This window comes from Falco biarmicus, chromosome 15 (assembly GCF_023638135.1).
Source record: "Falco biarmicus isolate bFalBia1 chromosome 15, bFalBia1.pri, whole genome shotgun sequence".
NCBI classification, from domain to species: domain Eukaryota; kingdom Metazoa; phylum Chordata; class Aves; order Falconiformes; family Falconidae; genus Falco; species Falco biarmicus.
In genome coordinates this window covers 16,376,023-16,395,450 of record NC_079302.1, presented here as the reverse complement: position 1 = coordinate 16,395,450, position 19,428 = coordinate 16,376,023, and the positions used below count along the sequence as shown (strand labels likewise).

Here is a 19,428-nt window from a genome sequence, read left to right as displayed (position 1 = left end):
TCAGATCCTCCTGGATGTTGCTGTGTTTTGGTGTGGTGACATGCTCACACTTTGCTGCAGCTGGAAGAGGGCTTCTTCAGCACTGTCATAGGATCAGTGTTTCCAGGTCTCTTCATCTGAGCTAAAATACAGGCTTTCCTCCTATCTTACACAAAGTTTTCTGGTGCAGCCCACATATGTTCTTTGGATCTTGTCCACAGCATGAGAGTTTGCGCATGGCTTTCCTGAATGGATTAAAAAGCTAATGACATATAAAAAGAGAAAATGTGTTTCTAAAAAATAAATAAAACCAAGCTGGCCATCTTGTGCACTGACAGCGTATCTGCCAACAGCCATATGCCTGACTGAATTACTCACATAATAAAATAGAAAGGGATTTGTTTACAAAGGCAAAAGCCAAAGTACTTCGAGTTTAGGAGCCTGGAAGAACATTTCTGCCCTTGCTGCTCTGCACAGCTGCGCAGGATGTGTGCATGGGCCCTCTGCGGAGAGCTCAGAGCAACGCTTTCATTGCTGCTTGTCCTTGTGCTGGACGAATTCAGCCCTAGATCGTGTGTGAAGGGTGCAAGCTGCCTGGCTGATGGACAGAACAAAAAACAAATGTAAAGGTGATAGTAGTTTGATATTAGGTTTTATGTATTGTAATCAAGGTTTGTATGTTAGATAAGTGCTACTGAGAGTAACTTCACAGTCTGTGCTGTGCGGAGTCATTGCTTGGCAGTGAGATCTCTTCCAAAAGGTCACTGGGCTACAGCTTTTCTTATTTGAGATGAAGCTGCTACAGGGTAAGATTTCCACCTGGACTGTGGAGCGTTAATTGAGCGAATTCCATCAACATCGATGGGAGATGCTCTGTACATTCACTTGTGCATATTCCCACAGTACAAGAATATATGTCTGCATAAGGCAGAGATGCTTAAGATATTTTCTTGTTTTCATGCAGATTCTTTTTTACTGCCTTAAGGAATATCGTGCGTTACTGCACCTTAGGATTCCTGACATAAAATACATCTGATAGGGGTTTTTCATTCTTTTGAGCATATTTGCACTTAACGAGCTCTGAGAGATATTCATGCCATGCAAAATCAGTCACCTATCTTAGTCAGCCAGACCTCATTTAGTCACCCTTGGTTCCCTCTATTGGCAATGGCATCTTATTTTGTCAGCTCTGATAACCAGTTTGTGTCCCCAAGCTCCCACCCTAGTCTGTTGGGAGAGGGAGCGAGGGAAGCGCCTTGGGGTAGTGACTGGGGACATGAGCCTCTCCAGCGCTGGGCTGTGGCATGTGTTCAGCCCTCGTATGAACAGGTAAGCTCCAGTGCAGTTGTGCTAAATGATCGTGTCAAGATAGGTGGGTAGCCATCTTCCCCCCCTCCCAAGAAAAAGCTGAGCGATGTTTCCGATTTCTTGCTTGTCTGCATGTATTCATATTTCAAAGAAATGCATTTGTTTAATCTGAACAAGCGGGTGCAGACTGCCCCGGTGTTACAGGAGTGCAGCGTTTGGCCAATCTCCAAGCTGTTTGGTGATCTGCAACAGAAATAATGCTCATGGTTGGGTTTCACTTGCACTTACAACTTTTTGTCCATTGCATCATTTCTCAGATACCTGTACTAATACAAGTTTTAATCTGACCATAGCTGATAACTGCTGTAAAGTTTATGTTACTGGATGCGTATTTCCATGTTTATACAGAATTTGCAATATCAGAATAAGGCCCCTCACAGCAGTTCACCTGTGCTCAGTGAAGAGGCACTGCACCAAGGCAGGGATAACTGAATTTGAATTTGCTGATGCAAATCAGTTTCTACACACACACACCCACACACACCCCAAGTTTGACATTTATCATACTTTGATGCCTGAAAGAACCTTCTTTGTTTCTCGGTTAAATTGTATGTTGAGAAGTATTTTCATTTTGTTATGCGTTCTGGTTTTATCTCTCATTTTACCAATCTTTCTGTTTTTCTGATGCCACCATGGAAGTAGTTTATGGCTTTCTCCTACTCCGTGCATCTCTGAGTGTTGTTGACAACAACTGGCTTGTAGCCTGTCTGTCATGTTAATTATATACTATTAGAGACCATTAATGTGATGGTTATTTACACGATAGATTTATAGTCTATCATGTCAATGTGTGCTTGGGAAACTGTAATCTGAAGATCAGTGACACACATCAGCAGGAGTTTGCGTGTTTAAGAAACACTGTGTGCTATCCCAAATGTGCCCGGCTAGTGCAGGGGGCTGGCAGCCAGGGCTGAATGCTGCCCTGACTTGGATCCCCACTCCAGGAACCTGCCTTTGGGCAGATGAAAATGCACCCAGAATTTGGCTTTTAAGCAGTAGCTGTGGGATGCAGCTGCCACTCCATGCACAGGTGCCCAGGCAGGGGAGGGGGCTGCCTGGTAAGAGGGAAGGTTTTGCCTTTGGCAGCTCTTGCTGGAGACCTGGCAGCTCCGGGGACCTCTGTGCAACCATGGTCGACGTATGCTGGAGGTCTGGGTGGGACGTGGTGGGGAGGGGGCGCCTTGTGGTTCTGGTGGCCCTGGTGCTGAAGTTGGGGAACATGCCAGGCCTATAAAATGAATAAAAAGGGCTTTACACCCGTTTAAACTCAGTTTAAAGCTTTGCATGTTTTAAAAGCACTTGGCATATTCCAGTGGGCTGTTTAATAAGAGTATAATGATGTTTTAATTTTAATTTTTAATTTCACAAGAAGAATAGATGCCAAATAGATACTAGTTATTGCTGTTTGTCTGTATTGAGCTCTTTGATGTGATATTGTCAGTAGGATCAGAGGACAGACATACTCCTACTGTGTAGCAACGCAGGGAGCTGCTTCCAGGGAAGAGAAGAGCGGAGAAGAGACCAGGTGTAATAAGTGATATTCAGGTTTAAGCAACACTGTGGCATGAGGGAGGCTAATGCAGGGAACGGGCTGTGTGGCCGTGGGCCTGGATTCAGGGCTGTGTTACTTCAGTTCCACCAGGTATCGACATTAAATTGAAATAATACAGCTGTGAACATATCAAAACATTGGAATACTCAACTAGGGTTGAGTTGTGTGGGAATGCGGTGTTTTTATTAACCCCTAGCCATTCTTAGGGGTTCGTTAGCTTTATCCAGACTCATTCTCTGTGTGCGTGTGTATGGGCCTGCACACTCAAAAGCAGCATGTGTTTCTTTTCCTGTATGGGTTTTGCATTTCCATAGAAGCCACTGGAGTTACTCCTTAATGAACTATTGTGAAGGAACAGCCAGGCCTACCAGACTTCAGTCCACAGGAAGTTTTAATATAGGCTGTTTTAAAAAAGGCATCTTCGGAGAAAGGCTGATAAAGTGCGAAGCTACTGTGCTAAAGTGTAGTGCATTTCTATAAATTATCTTTATGCAGTTTCCCAGATTAATATCTAAATCTAAAATAAAGCTCTGCAGGCGGGGTCCCTCTGGGGCTCTGCAGTCAGCAGATAGATGATGCACAACTCCATGAACTCCTTTGAACTTGCAGATTTTATTTTTCTTGTAAACCAAAAATTAAGCTGATGAAGACAGGCCCAGCAGACCCATCTCATGTGTCTGCGGTTCAGCCTTCCCCGTAGGAAAGCAGTGCTGGGGGGAGCACGCAGCCTGCAGCCGGGAGGGAGGCGCAGGCTCTGGCACAGCGCAGGAATCGCTCTTGCAGTCGGTAGGAAACTCCCTGCAATCTCATCCTCAGTCCCTCTGGGACTGTGCTTCTTTTTAATGGTCATTTTAATATTGCAGTGTACTGACATGTACTGGAGGCAGTGAACTTACAAGCTACCCTATAAATAATTTGGCATCTAATTCTGCATATTTTGAGCTTGAGGCCCCCTGAGATGATGAAAAGAGTTTAAAGCCTGTTGTGTGGTTAGGCTAATTTAGCCTCAAAAAGAGTACCTTTTCGAGGCCACAGATACATATAAGTACATCACAAGAAGCCTTGGAGTTTGTTACCAGGGATCCGTGGGCACTTCTTGTAGCACCTATGTTTGCCAGCAGGTCCTATGGCTTCTGTCTCTTAATATCTTTGGTGATTTCTCAAATCCCGTTCCCCCAGAGAGCTTCCCCAGCTGGAGAACAGCGACAGCTCCTTCGTGCTGTCTGACCCTTGTCTGGACTGCCCATCCCTTGGAAAACTATGAAGAACAGAACTGATTTTAATGAGTCTCATCCAAAAGCAAACGTAAGGAAAACCAACAAAAGAACCACGCAAATGCGTGTTGGGAACTCTGTATTTTCTTGGTTTTCCTTACATAGTTTCTAGAAAAATCCAAGTCCCTGTGTTATCGTTTTTCATTAAAGTGATGTTTCTAACCACAGTGGACAGCTCTCATATCCCTTGAAAACTTATAATAGTAAAATTGTCATAAGGATGAAGCAGGAATGCAAGTTTTTATTAAACAATCTTCGGCTCATAAAAGACATCAGTGTTGTGCCATTCTAGATCATATAAATATATTTCAAAGCAGAATCATATTTCAGCAGAGAGATAAAGCACAAAAGAATATGAGTAGCAGAAACCAACATAAAATATTAAACCATCCAAGAAGGGGTGTAGGTGTATGTTCATCCGCACGGGCAAGTCAGGGGCTGTGAGCAAGGCAAGATTTTGGCAATATATCAGTAGAGCCATGAGCACAGATATCCGTGGCAGTTTGTGTGTGTGTTTTGTGGTGGCAGGGGGGTTTGGCATGGTTTCTCACAGCACAGAGCTGGGCGTTCTGCACAGCCGTGTGAAACGCTGCGGGAACGTGACGGGTGTCTTTAGTCTGGCAGTCGTCAAAGGGAGATACGAGCTCTACCTGGATAAATAAGTATAAATAGTTTTCTTTCTGATATGTGACCAGATTATTTTCCAGTTGATTTCCAGCCAAGGTCCCAAGTGGGCCACAGATCAAAAAAAGATAAGGGTCAGTTACAAGGTTGAGCTCATTCGGCGTTGCCATAGTAACTGACCTCCAGCATCCCTGGGAGGACGGCACCCAGCTCCCCAGGTGATATTTCTGCTGCCACACCATCAATCCGCTGCCTTTCACCGCCCGGGCTGCCTAATCGCTGGGGCGCCGTGCCACAGAGCGGCTCTGCGCCGCTGGCCCATGCCGGGGTGGGAGCGGGGGGTCCTCTCACCCTGCAGCAGCCTCACCAGTGAGGGAGGGGCTCAGCTACGTCCTCTGGGATTAATTACAAAAATGTAATGGAGCAATGTGGCCCAAATGGTTTGTACAGCAGGTCGGGGGCTTAGGCAGCAATGGCGATGAAGAAATGTCGTCTGCACAGCAGACGTTGTCTTCATCCGATGTGAGCTTCTGCAAATTCACCATCCCCTCCTAGCAGTCACATTGTGCTCTCAGACCTTGGTTTTGCCTCCATCGTTGGATTGTTTTTAATGAAAACCAGTGGTGAAGTGGTGCTAGCCAGGTGAAGGGTCGAAGTGGTTCTCTGCAGGCTTTGTTTTGGACGGGGTTGTCAATCACTGTCATCCCACCCTGGTCCCAGCCCCTTGCTCCTTCACAGCCACATAGAAAAAAATTACTGGGGAAGCTCCTGCTTTCCTTATGTTTTTTTCCCTTCGCTTACTTATTTACTGGGAAGTTGACTGCATAAACAGAACAGTTCCGTGCAGTTTTCATTTTATTTCCCTGCGTTCATTCCAATTTCTAGTTATTTCTACTATAATTAGAGCACATGGCCCATTTAATTCTACCAAATTTATGATATAATGGACAGGAGAAGGTTCTCTGTGAACACAGTATATTTATTAGTGCTTTGTTACGCTGAATTACAGTATTTCAAAGTTCATTAAAAGTGCAGTTAACTCATGGATGTGTACATCTGAGTACAGGAAACATACTCCCCTTTATTGCCTTAATTTGCTGCAGCGGAGTAGAAATATACTGGTCTGGGAAGCTATAGGATGGGATGTACATGTTGTTGTCAGGAACGAGCATCAGATTGTCTTACTTGATCTCTCAAATTAGGACTATTTCATTATTCCATAAGGGAAATTTTTACTTTATTAAATCAAGTTGAAGAGAGAAGTTTTAACTAACAGTGAAGACAATGCCATCTTGATTTTTATTGTTCATATTTCCTATTTGTTATTGGTGTGATAATGTGTCAGTACACGACAGCGTTAATGCGTACTTTTATATTGCCATTAATATAGTTATAATTAGAAATGCAGCTGATACAGTACATGGGTTTAATACAGCATTATTAATTATACTGCATCCTCGCCAGGAGGCTGCTAGTGTCGGTTCTCTTAGAGGCTTAGAGACTCATTGTAATATGTATTAAATGCACATTGCTGCAGCAGAAATAGCTTTATGGAGAAGCATATTCCCACTCTAAAATGGGCAGAACAACAGTGTAAGTGCTACTAACTACCCTATCAACGTATTTAAAACTGTCCTGCAAACGCATCCGAACTTGGGAACAATGAGCGATGCGCTTTGCCGCTGCAGTTCAGCCGGGTCTGCGCAACCCGCTAATCCTTGCTAAGAGGCAGTAAATTATGTACCTCCAAATTTATACAAATGCCTGCCTTTGACATCAGTGGGCACCACCCAGGTTTCACCTTCAGGATTCAGATAATCAGCTCTCATTCCTACCAGCTTCCCTCAAGACCAGTATGGAAATAAGTATGTGTCTGCCAGGGATCAAATGCTTTTGGAGACAAAAGTAGGTACTGAAAACATTACAGGATACTATCATCTCCCCATGATACTTTTACACAAAGCGCTCTGTTCCTCTTTTGGCCTGACATAGTTTCAGCCTGACAGAATCCAGCAGGCCTGCTTGTTTTAAACAAGAGCACATCCTATTATTTTTTTGAGAAATTAAGTGTAAAATTAATGCTTATTATTTTGAGCTCAGGAAAAAAGAAAAAAGGCAAGAAACCCAAGATTCTTGTTTCCTCATCTAGTCCTGTAATCAATTGATCCACACCCAGATACACTTATGGAGAAATGGGAGAAGATCTAGCACAGCAAGCTGTAAAAATCTGCATTTTAGTTTACAAATGAGAGGGGCTGCATAATTCACTTGAGTTATGTAGGTCTCTCATAGATGCTTGTCATGTGTTTTTTTTAAAAAAAAAAAAGAGGAGGGGGAATAAAAATGAGGGAAATGATTGTATGTTTTCTATTGCTAACGCCCAGCGCCACACATTTGACTGGAGTGTTGGCTGTCATGCCGCATTGTCAAAAAGCCGCCTTGCATGTACCTATATGATCTTATATAATTCAAGGAAGTTATTCTCCAAAGGTGACTGAGTATCCCTATACATGCGTCGTGTTTCTGTGTAAAATAATATGCTGTAAAATGCCATAGAGGAGAGAGTGATTATAGCAGCAAATTCTATCTATATCTTTGGGCATTTTCATATTTTGAATACACATGCATGAAAAGAGAAACGTTTGTCATGCTAACCATGGTACTTTTTTCCCCCTTTTTTCTTCCTGGATGGTTTTATAGACACAAGAAATACATAATGGACTCCTGTGGGAGTGGAATAAAAACCCCCACTGGTGAGGAGAAGGCCTTATAATTCAGAAGTGGATTTGCAAATCAAAAGGTCTTGCCTCGAGTGGGATAAATTTCCAGATCTGCAGGAACCCATTATGTTTTATTATTTTTCATTCGAGTTTTAGTTTGTTTGTTATGGGTTTAACTATTTAAAATACTGCAGGGATCAACCAAGAAAATACACAATCTCTGTTACCTAATTAAACATACCAAGCTTGTAAGAATATACTTCAATTGGAATGCTGAGCATTGTTGGTTTTTTTTTTAATTTTGCTGAAATTATAGGTATTTAGGCTGCAGAAAGGAGCAGTTGTCTAATCAGCACTATGTGTCCATCCGTATTTATGAACACATGTGCTCACATAGGACCATAGGCTGTACATGAATCACCGTTTGCCAAACACCCAGTATGAGGAGGGTAGGAAATTAATGTCAAACATGATTTCTCTGATTTACTCATAGAAGGAATTTGTTCCATTCCCCCCAGTACCTGCTTTGTCCTCTCCAGGTTTATTGCAGCGTTCAGTTGCTGTACACAGCTGTGGGCATGCTCAGGATGCTCAGCACAAGACACATATCCCTTCCCCATGTTTCCTCCCCTCCAGAGCAGATTATAAAGATTGCACAAAGCCAAAAGTTTTCAGTCAAGGGTCTGATGGGAGAAGCCGGCCTTACACTACAGTGAAGGGAGAGGGTCAGGGTTTTGAAACCCATCCGTCGGAGAGGGCGATGTGGTGGCTGCCCAAACCAGAGAATTACAAACCACATTGCATTCTAGAAATATTCCAGTCCCTGGTTATGGCTGCTCAGGGAATCCATGGAGCTGCTGTCCTAGAGTCACCAGCCCTTTCCTCTTCCTGACTCTTCCCTTCCTTTCCTTCTCTCTTTTTACCTCCTTCCCAACCCACCTGTTTACTTCTCCCCATCCCGCCGGCACATGCTGGCGCACAAGGCGCTTGTGTGGAGATTTTATTTTTTTAAAATTGTTGTCATTTTTCACACTACGCGGAGGGCCCTCCAAGGTCCGTGTGTGCTGGGAATTGCCTCTAGCCACAAACGTGCCAAGGTGCCAATGTGCGAGAGCCACCGTGCGCCTGGGCACAGGCTGTGCCCGGCATCCCACGCGCAGAGCCCTGCTGTTTGCCTGCCCTGGCACCTGACTCCCCACCTTGTGAAAGGGCTTTGGGATCCTGAGAGTACCAAAGGCCTTACAGAAACCAAAAATGTCCCTCTGGCCCCTTTAAAGATATGAAAAGCTAATTTAAAGCAATTATAAGTAAAGACCTGATTCTGAAGGCTTGCATGATTCACAAGATCCAATGCATCTGGCAAGAGATTAGTCCATGGTCTATCGTAGTCACTTCTTCGCTATCTTGGAACTAAAAATTGAAGTCAGTGATATTTGAAGATACAAAAATAAAGCTGTGTACATCAAAAGACAGAATTTCTTTAGCTTTTAAAAATATGTTTTCATGAGAAGTTCATGTGCTGCCACAGTGAAGGAGGGACATGTTTTCGGGACGTATTTACAGAACCATCCACAAGTTTTTATTAAATTTTAGTTGTTTTCTGATTTATATAAACTGTATGTTGTATTGTCTAGATTTCTACAACTCTCTCCTTCAAGAAAACCAAAGGATTGTTTTATGTGTCAAAATTGTTTTAATATGGCTTCAGTACCTCAAAAAAAGGCTCAGCTGCACCCAGAACCACAAAGCTCAGTAAACAGAGAAACAGGTCATCTTTAAAAAGTGGTAGGCTTGAAACAATAGTAATAATTATTGTTATTTCTCTATGAGTTCAGCTAGAATATAGGGACTTTTAAAATGGGCCCCGTGTATTCAATGCTTAAGATCTATGACATGGACATTACACTTTCAAATGACATTTAAATACCTCCAATGCTCTCTCTTCACCTTGGGGAAAAAAACAAGGGGTGTAGAATCAAGGCTGAAACTCTTCCCTGGACTCCTGCTATTCTCCTACGGTTTCTTCCTCTCCCATATGTTTGCAGCGTAGGCTGATGTGAAGACAGCATTTCAGCCTGCTTTCAGCGTTGTTGGTTGAATTCACCCTGTTAAATTAATTTTAAATGCTGTTTGACTATTTAATAATCTATACCCAGAGCAGGGATGCGCTTCCTTTGTGGTAGGATGCGAGGTGGAGCGGTGCAGCGTTGTCACGAGCCTGGGAGCAGGCACGTGGGTCCCCGACATGTTCATGGCAGTGCTGCTTTCATCACAGCTGAAAATCAACGCCCCAAAATGCGACGGGGGGCTGGACACCCACACGCCCCGCACAAGCAGCGAGGCTGGCGAGGCTGGAGCCGCAGCGATGTCTGCGGGTCCTTGAAGTCATGCGCGCCGGCACGGGTGTTTCTCGTCGACTGCTGCTGCATCCCCGACGCTAATCTGCTGTGTCACTAACAAGTTGTATCATTTGAACCTTGCAGAGGAAGGCATCAATCATGAGTGCAAGCTGTGTAACCAGATGTTTGACTCTCCGGCAAAGCTCCTGTGTCACCTGATTGAGCACAGCTTTGAGGGGATGGGAGGCACATTCAAATGCCCTGTTTGTTTCACAGGTAAGACAGGGAGGCCAAGACAAGCCTCAGCGTGCATGGCTTGATCCAGAAACAACGCTCAGGGGATTTGTAAAATACTGTAGTCCTTTCCTTGGGAAAAAGAAATACTGTGCTTGGAAATGTTCAAAATATCGCCTGTCTGAAACTGGGGCTCGCTCTGAAGAGCAGCACTGTGGTGTTTGACACCAGGCAGCACTGACGCATGCAGCAGCTCCGCATCACCCCCCACAAATCGAAGCCTTTTAAATTATACCTCATGGCTCGAAGGCGCGATGCGTTTCCAAGTGCAGGACTTGCAAGGGATGGACCTGCTCTTGCAAGCCCGTGTTTACCTGAGCAAGGACCCCTTAAAGGCTAGGTAGCTCACAGTCCACTCACAGAGGTGAGGCTCACTTAAGTAAAGGTTTGGTAAGAGCAAATTGTCCAACTGTATAGTTTTGCCAGCTCCTCTCTCAGAGGTTTTTGAAGCCCAGGTTTCTGGCACATTTCTAACTTCTGTCTCAGGGCCTGCTAGGTATTCCTTCCCTGTAGTTCATTTTAAGCTGTCTTATCGGTGCAAATGGTCTGGGGTGATCTTGCTTTTAAAGGATCTGCAGGATGCATGTTAAAGGCTGCCTTTTGTACTCTTAAAAAACAGCAGTTAACATCTGCATTTCCAAACTCCTTGAGAGATGAGGGTGGAAGAGGTGTGACTGTGGACCTGCTGTCAGTAGAGGGGCACGGCAGCACCTGTGATTCCTTTAACTTGGGTGGAAGTGGGGCGAACCCACAGTCTTTAGGGTTTGGCCCACAATTTGAGAGCCTGCTTTTTGTGTGAGCTTGGCGTTAATTTATCGTTTCCTGAAATGTGCTGTAAAATGACTCTCTGAGTGCCCGTGTTTAATTCTACTGAAGAAGCTATTTTCACATACTGAAGATTATTCATATAAAATGAGACAAAAATTAAACGAGATGTATTTTTAACCAGCTAAAGCCTGCGGTTCCATATGTTTCACTTTCAAATTTCACTTGATAAAGTCAGAATAATTATCAATTCAAAATCATAATGTAGATGCTGTGATATTTGTGATGTTAAATCGTAATCTTTTTTCTTATACTGAATGAACAACCCATTTAAAAGGTCTAAAAATTGTGACAAGCCTGCCCTTTCGGATTTACGTGTCTGCGAGAAATGTTATTCTGGGCCACACATCTTCCAGACCAGCCATGAAGGCTTCTCCTGGCCCAGTTGTCCTGCATTAAAAATGCATCCGATGCACCTGCCGTGGGCCCAGAGCTACCCGCAGAAGCGGTGATGTCCTTTCTTTGGTCTGACGACTGAATTCTTCCAGTTACCTGTGGACAGCGTTAGCTTTATGTGAAATATCAAAAATCCATACAGGATATAGAGTCTGTTAGAAGTAAGCTGACTGTCAGCCTGGAGACTCTAAATTGACTACTTGTAAGGAAATTCTGCTGAACCAAGTGTATCGGCACTTCTCTGGCAGGTAGCCTTGGACTTTTCAGAGTCTTTGCAATTGTAAAAGTGTAGTTCAAGACAAGATGCTTTATATGAAGCAATCTCAACTAATCGTACTATGTCGTTTCAGTTTTTGTACAGGCAAACAAACTGCAGCAGCACATCTTTGCAGTCCACGGGCAGGAAGATAAAATTTATGATTGTTCCCAGTGCCCACAGAAGTTCTTCTTTCAAACAGAGCTTCAGGTATGTTTACAACAGGACTAAAAGCAATGCTAAAGCTGTCGATTTCTCTGTGCAACCGTCACCCTTGTGTAGCATTTAGAAAAGGTGCATACCCTCAGTATGGCCTCTTCTGCCCTTAAACAGTCTCTCGGTCTCCTCCTGCCTCCCTGGGTGCTATCAGGAGAAAGGGGTCTCTGAGCATGGCTGGAATAAATAAATAAATAAGACAAGACAGATATCATGATTCTTTATGAGTATTTCTCTTGACAGTAGTGTTGCTACATCCTGACATGTCTACGTCAAACACCTTGTAAATAATTTCTTTTTCTCTATTAATAATTCAGGGACTGATTAACATACAAAGACTAAGCAAATGGGAGCTGCCCCCTCCCCTTCCTCACTGTTAAGTCACAAGTAAAGGAATTTTTCCTACCGAGGTATGAGAGCAAAGCATGGGTGCAGCTCAACACGCTTAATTAGAGGCTCCGCCAAGGCACTAACACATCAATAAGCTGCAGGTTCTGCAAACCAGGCGTTATGTACCCGTTTCCCTGGCAGCCTGGGGGCCACCGCCACAGCAGTATTAGCCTCTACAAAGCCCGTGCTCGGCCCGCACCCGTTCCCAGGGGCAGCAAGCCTTTTGGAGGGGCTGGACCCTGAGCTGGGCATGCTACTGCAGCTCTCTTGGGTCCCTGGCCCCAGGGGCTGCCTTAAGCTGTGCTGGTGAGGCTGGGGTTCAAATCGCACTGGTACCTTTGGTGCAAAACCCATGCAGATGCTGAAACCTCGATGGCGAGCGTGCCTGATCCCTCGCGGGGGATGGACCACCAGAGCTTGCTTTCCTAAAGAGCTGGCAGGGAGGCGCCCACCCAGGCGTCCTCCTCACACATGTCTTGCCTGTGTAGCACAGCCACCAAAATACTGCTGCCGTCCCCTAGCAAATGCAGTCTTTTTATAGAATGGTACTGTATGCCTCATCTAAATCTATTAGCTTTATAAACCATGATTTACTTAAACTTTGGAGGGTTTTTATTTATCTTGCTGAATTCCCAAGCTGCTGCCTCTTGTGTCGTGCTGTCATGCTGTGGAAGGATGGTTGATCTTTTCACTTTGTTGATTTTATTTTTTTTCTCCCAGGGGAATCTCTTCTTTCCCTTGTTCTAGCAATCTGATTTGCATAAGTGTACAAAAGTTTTAACTATACCTTGTTAATATTTTAATAAAGTCAGCAGATTTGGGGTTTGTGTGTTCTCACTATGAACGTTTTATGAAGGCAGCAGTGGTTTGCAAAGCTGGTTCTGATTTATCCTCCCATTTTTCCTTTAAAGTGGTGTTTGGTCAAAATGCCAGCACAATTAAAATGGGCATACTGGCTTCCTAGGTCACTGCATTAACCTTTAAAATCAGATGATCAAATAAAGCAAACTCTGTTAAATTATAGCCTTAACAGCAGCCTGTTTTTTGCAATTAACAGTTTTAATCACATAGTGTTTCAGTTCTGAAGTGTTGTGCATTGCAAAATTGCTGCAAATAGCAGCTTTAATCAGATAAATTATGATTGTAATTTTCCAGTTTTTATGCAGGATTTGTGTGCACTTAAAATTTCTGTGCTCATAATAATTACACGAGTAGTTTTGAATGGTGTTGGCTGAATGAAAATTCAGTACTTAGCTGCACAGTTTTGGTCTTTATTTCAGCAGTGACTCAGAAATGTGTGTTTACTTGATGCCAGGGATTTCACTAATCCAAATACCTGAGCCAAGGAGGACACAAAATGTGTGTATAAATCGGTTAGAAATGCTCAAGACTTTTGTACCAGTCTGCCTTGGCACATTCATCTCATCAGTTTCTGATGTGTAAGCTGCCTATTCTAAATTCCTCAACCGTTGGTTATATTTTTGTTGAGTAATGAAGATTTAATATTATTTTTAGTGAACCTGTTGTTCAGCTGCTAGTTAGGGTTAAATCTGCATAAACCTTTCAGTCTCCTAACGGTGCAATTGTTCTCATGTGGGCAAATCACCATCCATCAAGGGGTTCTACTTGATGAATTTGACTTTTCAGTTCTGATCTTGCTTTCCCACTGGCGTAAAATAACTAGTGTCAAAATCTGAACCTACGCTTTGTTTTACTTCTGTGTATTTTTTTAAGTGAAACCACGGAAAATACTTTTTAAAACATTGAACATTTGACTGTTTCAAGACATTCAGAGTGGAGTGCTTACAGAAAAGGAGGGAGGGGAAAATGACAGGCAGCACAGGGAAAAGGTAACTTCTAGAGATGTCATGCAGTGGCTTGAATTAGCCCTGCTGATTTGTGAACGTTTCTTTAAACACTTAGGGTAAACACCAAGTAAGTGCAGAAGGGCACGTGTGTGCCACGTGATGAGAAACGTGGCCACTGTAAATGTACTTTTAGTGGTTAGTGCAAATACTGCTTCGGCAGTGTAACGCTGGAAGCAATCAAACCCTCTTTGCGCTTCTGAACTAGCAGCTGTATTTTAATATAGGTTTATGTTTTGAAGTTTACGCCATCTGATGGAGCCGTAAACCCAAAGCTTAAGAAAGCTCCGAGGAACTGAAGTCATTCTATAAACAGTGGAATTTCTGGTGTGAATCTGGAGCAATGAGTCAGTGAGGTTACCTTGATGATATTGCCATAAGAAAACAGAATGTTATTTAACTGCTTCCATTATCTCATGGAAATAAGGAAGGAAAACATGCTAAGGCTAAGTATGAGACACAAAGGAAACAGTATGTGTGATAACCCCACATACCCTTAGGGCAGAAGAGGAAGGGCTGGCAGCTCCGTGTTTTTCACATCCTCAATTTGTAAGATTGACAGCTCTGAATATGATGAAAATCTCCTGGAAAAAAGTAAATTTATAGCTAACGTGTAGAACACAGAGGCTATAGCGTTTCTTTCCCCCCTACTAAACCTTGCCCACTGAAACAAACGTAGAGGTGGAGGTTTGGGGGGTTCCTCACATGCAGGGCAGAAGGAGCCCTTTCAAACAGAGTGCCAGCTCTGGGACCCATGTCAGGAGCCGCCGGCCACCGCTGGCACGCCCGCTTCACCCAGGCAGCTGGAGTCAAAGCGGCACGCAGGGCACCGAGACGGGGGAGATGAGCTAGTTCTGTGACACCTGAAATTTTGGTCTTTACTATTTAAAATATAGCAGGGAGCTCTGCCAACACCAAAGATGGGTCAGAAATTATGGGTGCTGAGAGTTTTATTTGTGGTGTGATTCACAGCAGGGAAAGATACCTCCTCAATTGCTTGCATCGAGAATTAGCGAGAATTACATTAAGCAAATTGTGACTGAGCAGTGATTTTCAGAGGAAAGTTAAGGAGGGTTTTCATATGTATGCTTTTGCCACACTGCTTTTTCCAAGGAGCCATCATATAACCAATGAAATATTTGTATTTAAAGGATTAATTCCTGCTGTTTGCTTGTGTACTGTTAATCATACCGTTTCCTCCTAAATGATTACAATTGATGAAAACTAAGGCAAGGGATATAATAAACAATGCGCAAATAATCGAGGTACCGAGGGAGCAGGGTACCTGCCAGGTCTTTCCTAGCACAGGTGTTCAGGTGTTTTATTGCCTGCTATGAATAAAGGGCTTTCTTTTCTGTTCAGATTTGGAGATATGTCAAACCACTAAATTAAGAGAGCTTCACCAGAGGAATTTGCTGTCATTTTAAGCACCCAGTTTCTTTAAACAGACATATATCAAAAGGAGAGTGGCTACTACGGCTCATTGGCTAACACTGTGGTCTGTCTCCCCCCTCATTTTATTTTATGTGAAAAGCTGGCAATTTTCATATATCCATAAACAGGCATGAGCTGCTGCAGAGAAATTGCACTCATTATATTAATAATGATTTGCCATGAACGTCCTCCAGGGGCTTGATTTGGTCCACATCAAAGTCCTTGGGATTCTTTCCGCTGATTACAGCAGATCAAGCCCTAAGCAGGTTTTCCTTTAAGTCTGCTTTTAATGTCAGCTCGATGTTAGATATGTCTCCTGTAGAGGGCTGCATCCTGCCCGGGTGAGGGGGGCACCGCAGCAGGGCACCACATGGTCTGATGGGGCCTGATGGGGGATGTTACGATGCTGCTCTGTGCCCTGGGAGCGGCGCAATGAGGAGCAACATCTCCAGCCTGCTCACGCCAGTGGTCCTTGGGGCCATCGGGGTACAACAGTGTCCCCTGAAGCACATGGGGAGAACGAGAGCCTCTTGGGTTTTACGTGACCTGCCTGTACCCAGGCAAGTCTACTGGGCTGCATCTAAGGGCTCAGTTCACCACCAATGGTCAGAGCGCTGAATATAGACATAAGCAATGTTGGGTCTGTACCCAGCTATTGAAAATCTTTTAGGGGTTATTGTCACCAGCTTCTACTTGAAAAATGGGCTTTACCTGCTTCCTGGGGGTACAAGAAAGCTTACCTAACTAGAAGTAAAATTTTTCTTCCAAACAGCCCTATGCGCTTGCAACACTGAAATATCTCAGTGCTTCTGGGCTGTGGTATCCACACAATCAGTGAGAGAAAAGCAAATCTGTGGTATTTTGACGAAGTTGCAGAAAATATTTTTCCCTGGGGGAGTGTGTGGATGGCAGGACAAATGGGACCTGAAATGTGGCTCTTATCTCAAGGCAGTGCTTTCATGTAACGTAACTTTTGCTGTATTTCAGAACTTACGTGTGACTTAGATGTTAAACACCAGGAGCTTCGTGCTGGAAACAAACCACAAGCTTTTTCCAAGAGCTCTTTCTTTCATATGAAGCACCCACAAAATCATGTGTAGAATTAATTTTCTGCAAGTAAAAGCCATTTTTTCTTTTAAACAGAATTTATATCTTTGCGTTTCAGTTGTTGATAGGCTCTTTTTTTTTTTTTTTTTTTTTTTTTTTTAGTGTTAGTCCTCCTTTAAAATCCTAAAAATGACCCAGTCAGTTATCTTAGCAGATTTGGCTACCATTTCTTAAAAAAATGTTGCTGTGGTGCTTGGAGTATTGTTAAATTTTAATTATTAGTAGTTACAAAGCTAATAAATTACAAGAATACCAAAATCTATTCCAGCCATATTGCTGGGTTTCATTCAGACGCAGTCAGATAATTATAACTAACAATAATTAAAAATTAAAAGTGCTGTAGGCACATACCCATCATGTTGAGTCTGTCTGCCTGAACACGCTTTATGGACTGCAAAACCACAAGTTTTACCTCTGATCTATTGTCACAGCGGGGAAGAGTTTTTACCTGTTAGGTCTCCAGTTTTCAATATGTATGTTTAATTTGTTGGGAGGAGGAATAATATGGCTGTTTAACAATTTGGGGTTAGGAACAGGCTCTCATAAGGACAAAAGCTAAGAAAGCCAGGGCAGCCTCTGCAGGGCTGTCCTGGGCTGTGCAGCGGCTGCGGTTGAGGTTCTGTGCGGGTGATGCTGGAGGTTTCCTGGCCCTGACATGCGCGGAGGTTAATGCTGTATGTAAGAAGGGGCTGCTCATGCTTGTGCACCTCTGTGTGATTTGTCAGCACCTTCTTCCCTAGCACAAAATGGGGTGGTGTTTCCTGCATCTGAGGCTGGGGGTGCTGTTGGAGCAGCCACCTAATCCAGAGCGCGTGGCCTCTTTGTGTGGCCACTTCTGTGGAAACAAAGGATGGTGCAGAAATCTCGCCTTGCCCTGTGTTTGATGTAGTGACGAGGTGTAGCGGTTTCATTTGGAAAGATGCCTCTGATCAATACGTTGCTGCATCTTTATCATCCCTGAGGTCTCTTTAGTGAGGTGCAGAAAGATCTCTCGCGTCTGCAAAGTTTCACCTGAGATAAAGCTTGGAAATGTCTGGCACTGGAGTAGCGTGTCCCATAACAAAAGACCCTCCTTCACTTTTTACACCATTAGCACTATTCTGTGGCTGGCCCTGGCTAACAAAGTGAATGTAACTTCACATTAACATGTGCAGAAAACCCAGCAGCGATGCAGAGCAGGGGGAAAAAAAAAAGAAGGGAGCCAGGTGAAAGGCATCGTTTCAGTCATTAATGCACTTAAGCGCACCCAAGTGTCAACATGTGTGATCAAGTGTAAGGAGGCATGTCGTTCCAATGTGGCAGCGCTGGCACACAGAAGGGGCTTCCTACAGCAGAGATGGCACTTGGATCCGGTGCTCAGGCTGCCCAGCTAAACCCGTCGTTGCCTGTCATCTATGCCCTAGGGCAAGGGTCCAACCAACTTTTGCGTAGGCACCATGCCATCCCAACAGATGGGCAGGAGTGTAAGCTGCCAAGAGACAATGTATATGCATCAATTGTGTTTATTGAAAGCACAATTCCTGGCTGGAAATGTCCAAATGTCTATTTATTCTGAGATAAGATGCCTTTAGTTAATGGATATGGAAATGCAGCCTAGCTTTGAACTAATTACTTCATATACATTACAAAACGTAATGCAGGCACGCAAATGTAAGATGTGCTGATTGTGGGGAATCCAGGTAAAGGTCTGACATGACACAAGAGTGCCTCCTAAATTTGCCTCCAAGTGCCAAGGTACTACTCTCCTCTAAATACTGGAGACCAAATTTTGTAGGAGCCGCACATAACTATACAAAGTGCTGGCACAGTATGTAGTGATACGCAAGCAGCCAGCTTTTTATACTTGCAGGTTTTTGTTTGCACGCAGATGTCTAAGCTCACCTCCCCTCTTGGTGGTGGAAACCCTTTTTACTTGCGTGGGTAAATGAGGGCAATACATTAATCCAAACCAAAGCTGGACCAGTTTACACATCTCACTGAAGAGGTTTTTTTTCTATGTGACAAAAACAGAGAAAAAGCATGTAATATGCTTTTAAATTTGGCAACATTGTTGCCCACCAAAAAGAGTAATTTATGGAAGCATCCAGAGAGGAGTCTCTGCACAGATGAAAGCATGTTTCTTTCCCCTACTAGTTAGCTTTATTCAATCAGGACTGGTAACTGTTTTCGGAAGATGTGCTTTAAAGATCCTTCTGAATATATGATCTTGTTATTCATAAAGATCCAGGCATACTGTACGTAAATAAATAAAGCAGGAATGTTTTACTTCCAGATACATTAATGTATTCCTATCTTCTTGGAAGCAGAGCGCATGGGCTGTGTTTAACATCCATCCTTGACCAAAAGGAGGAAGCACAGGAGAAGAAATGAGAAATGGATTTTCTTTCGGAAAGACCAGATTGCACTCTCTGGTCTGGCAATAACAATTACTAATGACATTTAGAGAGAAATTAAGGATGAGAAATGCAAGTTGGCATTTCAGCAGTGCCAGTCAGTAACATTGCATCAGAGCTCACAGGAGAGATGAGAAAAAGTTTAGGGACGGAAAATTAATTTTGTTATGTCAACAATTAACAAATACCTTTTCTTCATTCTTTACCACACTATCACAAATTACTACTGTGATAGTATTTAGCAGTTCCTCAGGTGAATGAAATAGCACTTTGAAATCCTTATTTCTGGTGTCAAACACACACGTTTTGTTGAACAGTGACTGACAGAAAGGTTCAAACTGACCAGGGAGGAAGAAAATGAGCTTTTGAATGTGTGGTAGCAGGAATATTCTTTGT

The 19,428-nt window shown here is 43.5% G+C and overlaps 1 protein-coding gene across 6 annotated transcripts in view; it reads left to right on the top strand.

Annotated features, from left to right (window-relative positions):
- Positions 1-19,428, top strand: part of ZNF423 (zinc finger protein 423) — a 234,685-nt gene that overhangs the window by 200,803 nt on the left and 14,454 nt on the right. For all 6 annotated transcript variants that reach the window (XR_008825729.1, XM_056360983.1, XM_056360984.1 and 3 more), the window contains 2 exons: positions 10,001-10,132; positions 11,722-11,837. Coding sequence is in view for 5 of the 6 variants with exons in the window: in XM_056360983.1 (XP_056216958.1) it covers positions 10,001-10,132; positions 11,722-11,837 (248 nt within the window). In the remaining variant the exon portion in view is untranslated. Of the gene's footprint in view, positions 1-10,000; positions 10,133-11,721; positions 11,838-19,428 lie in introns of those variants that run through there.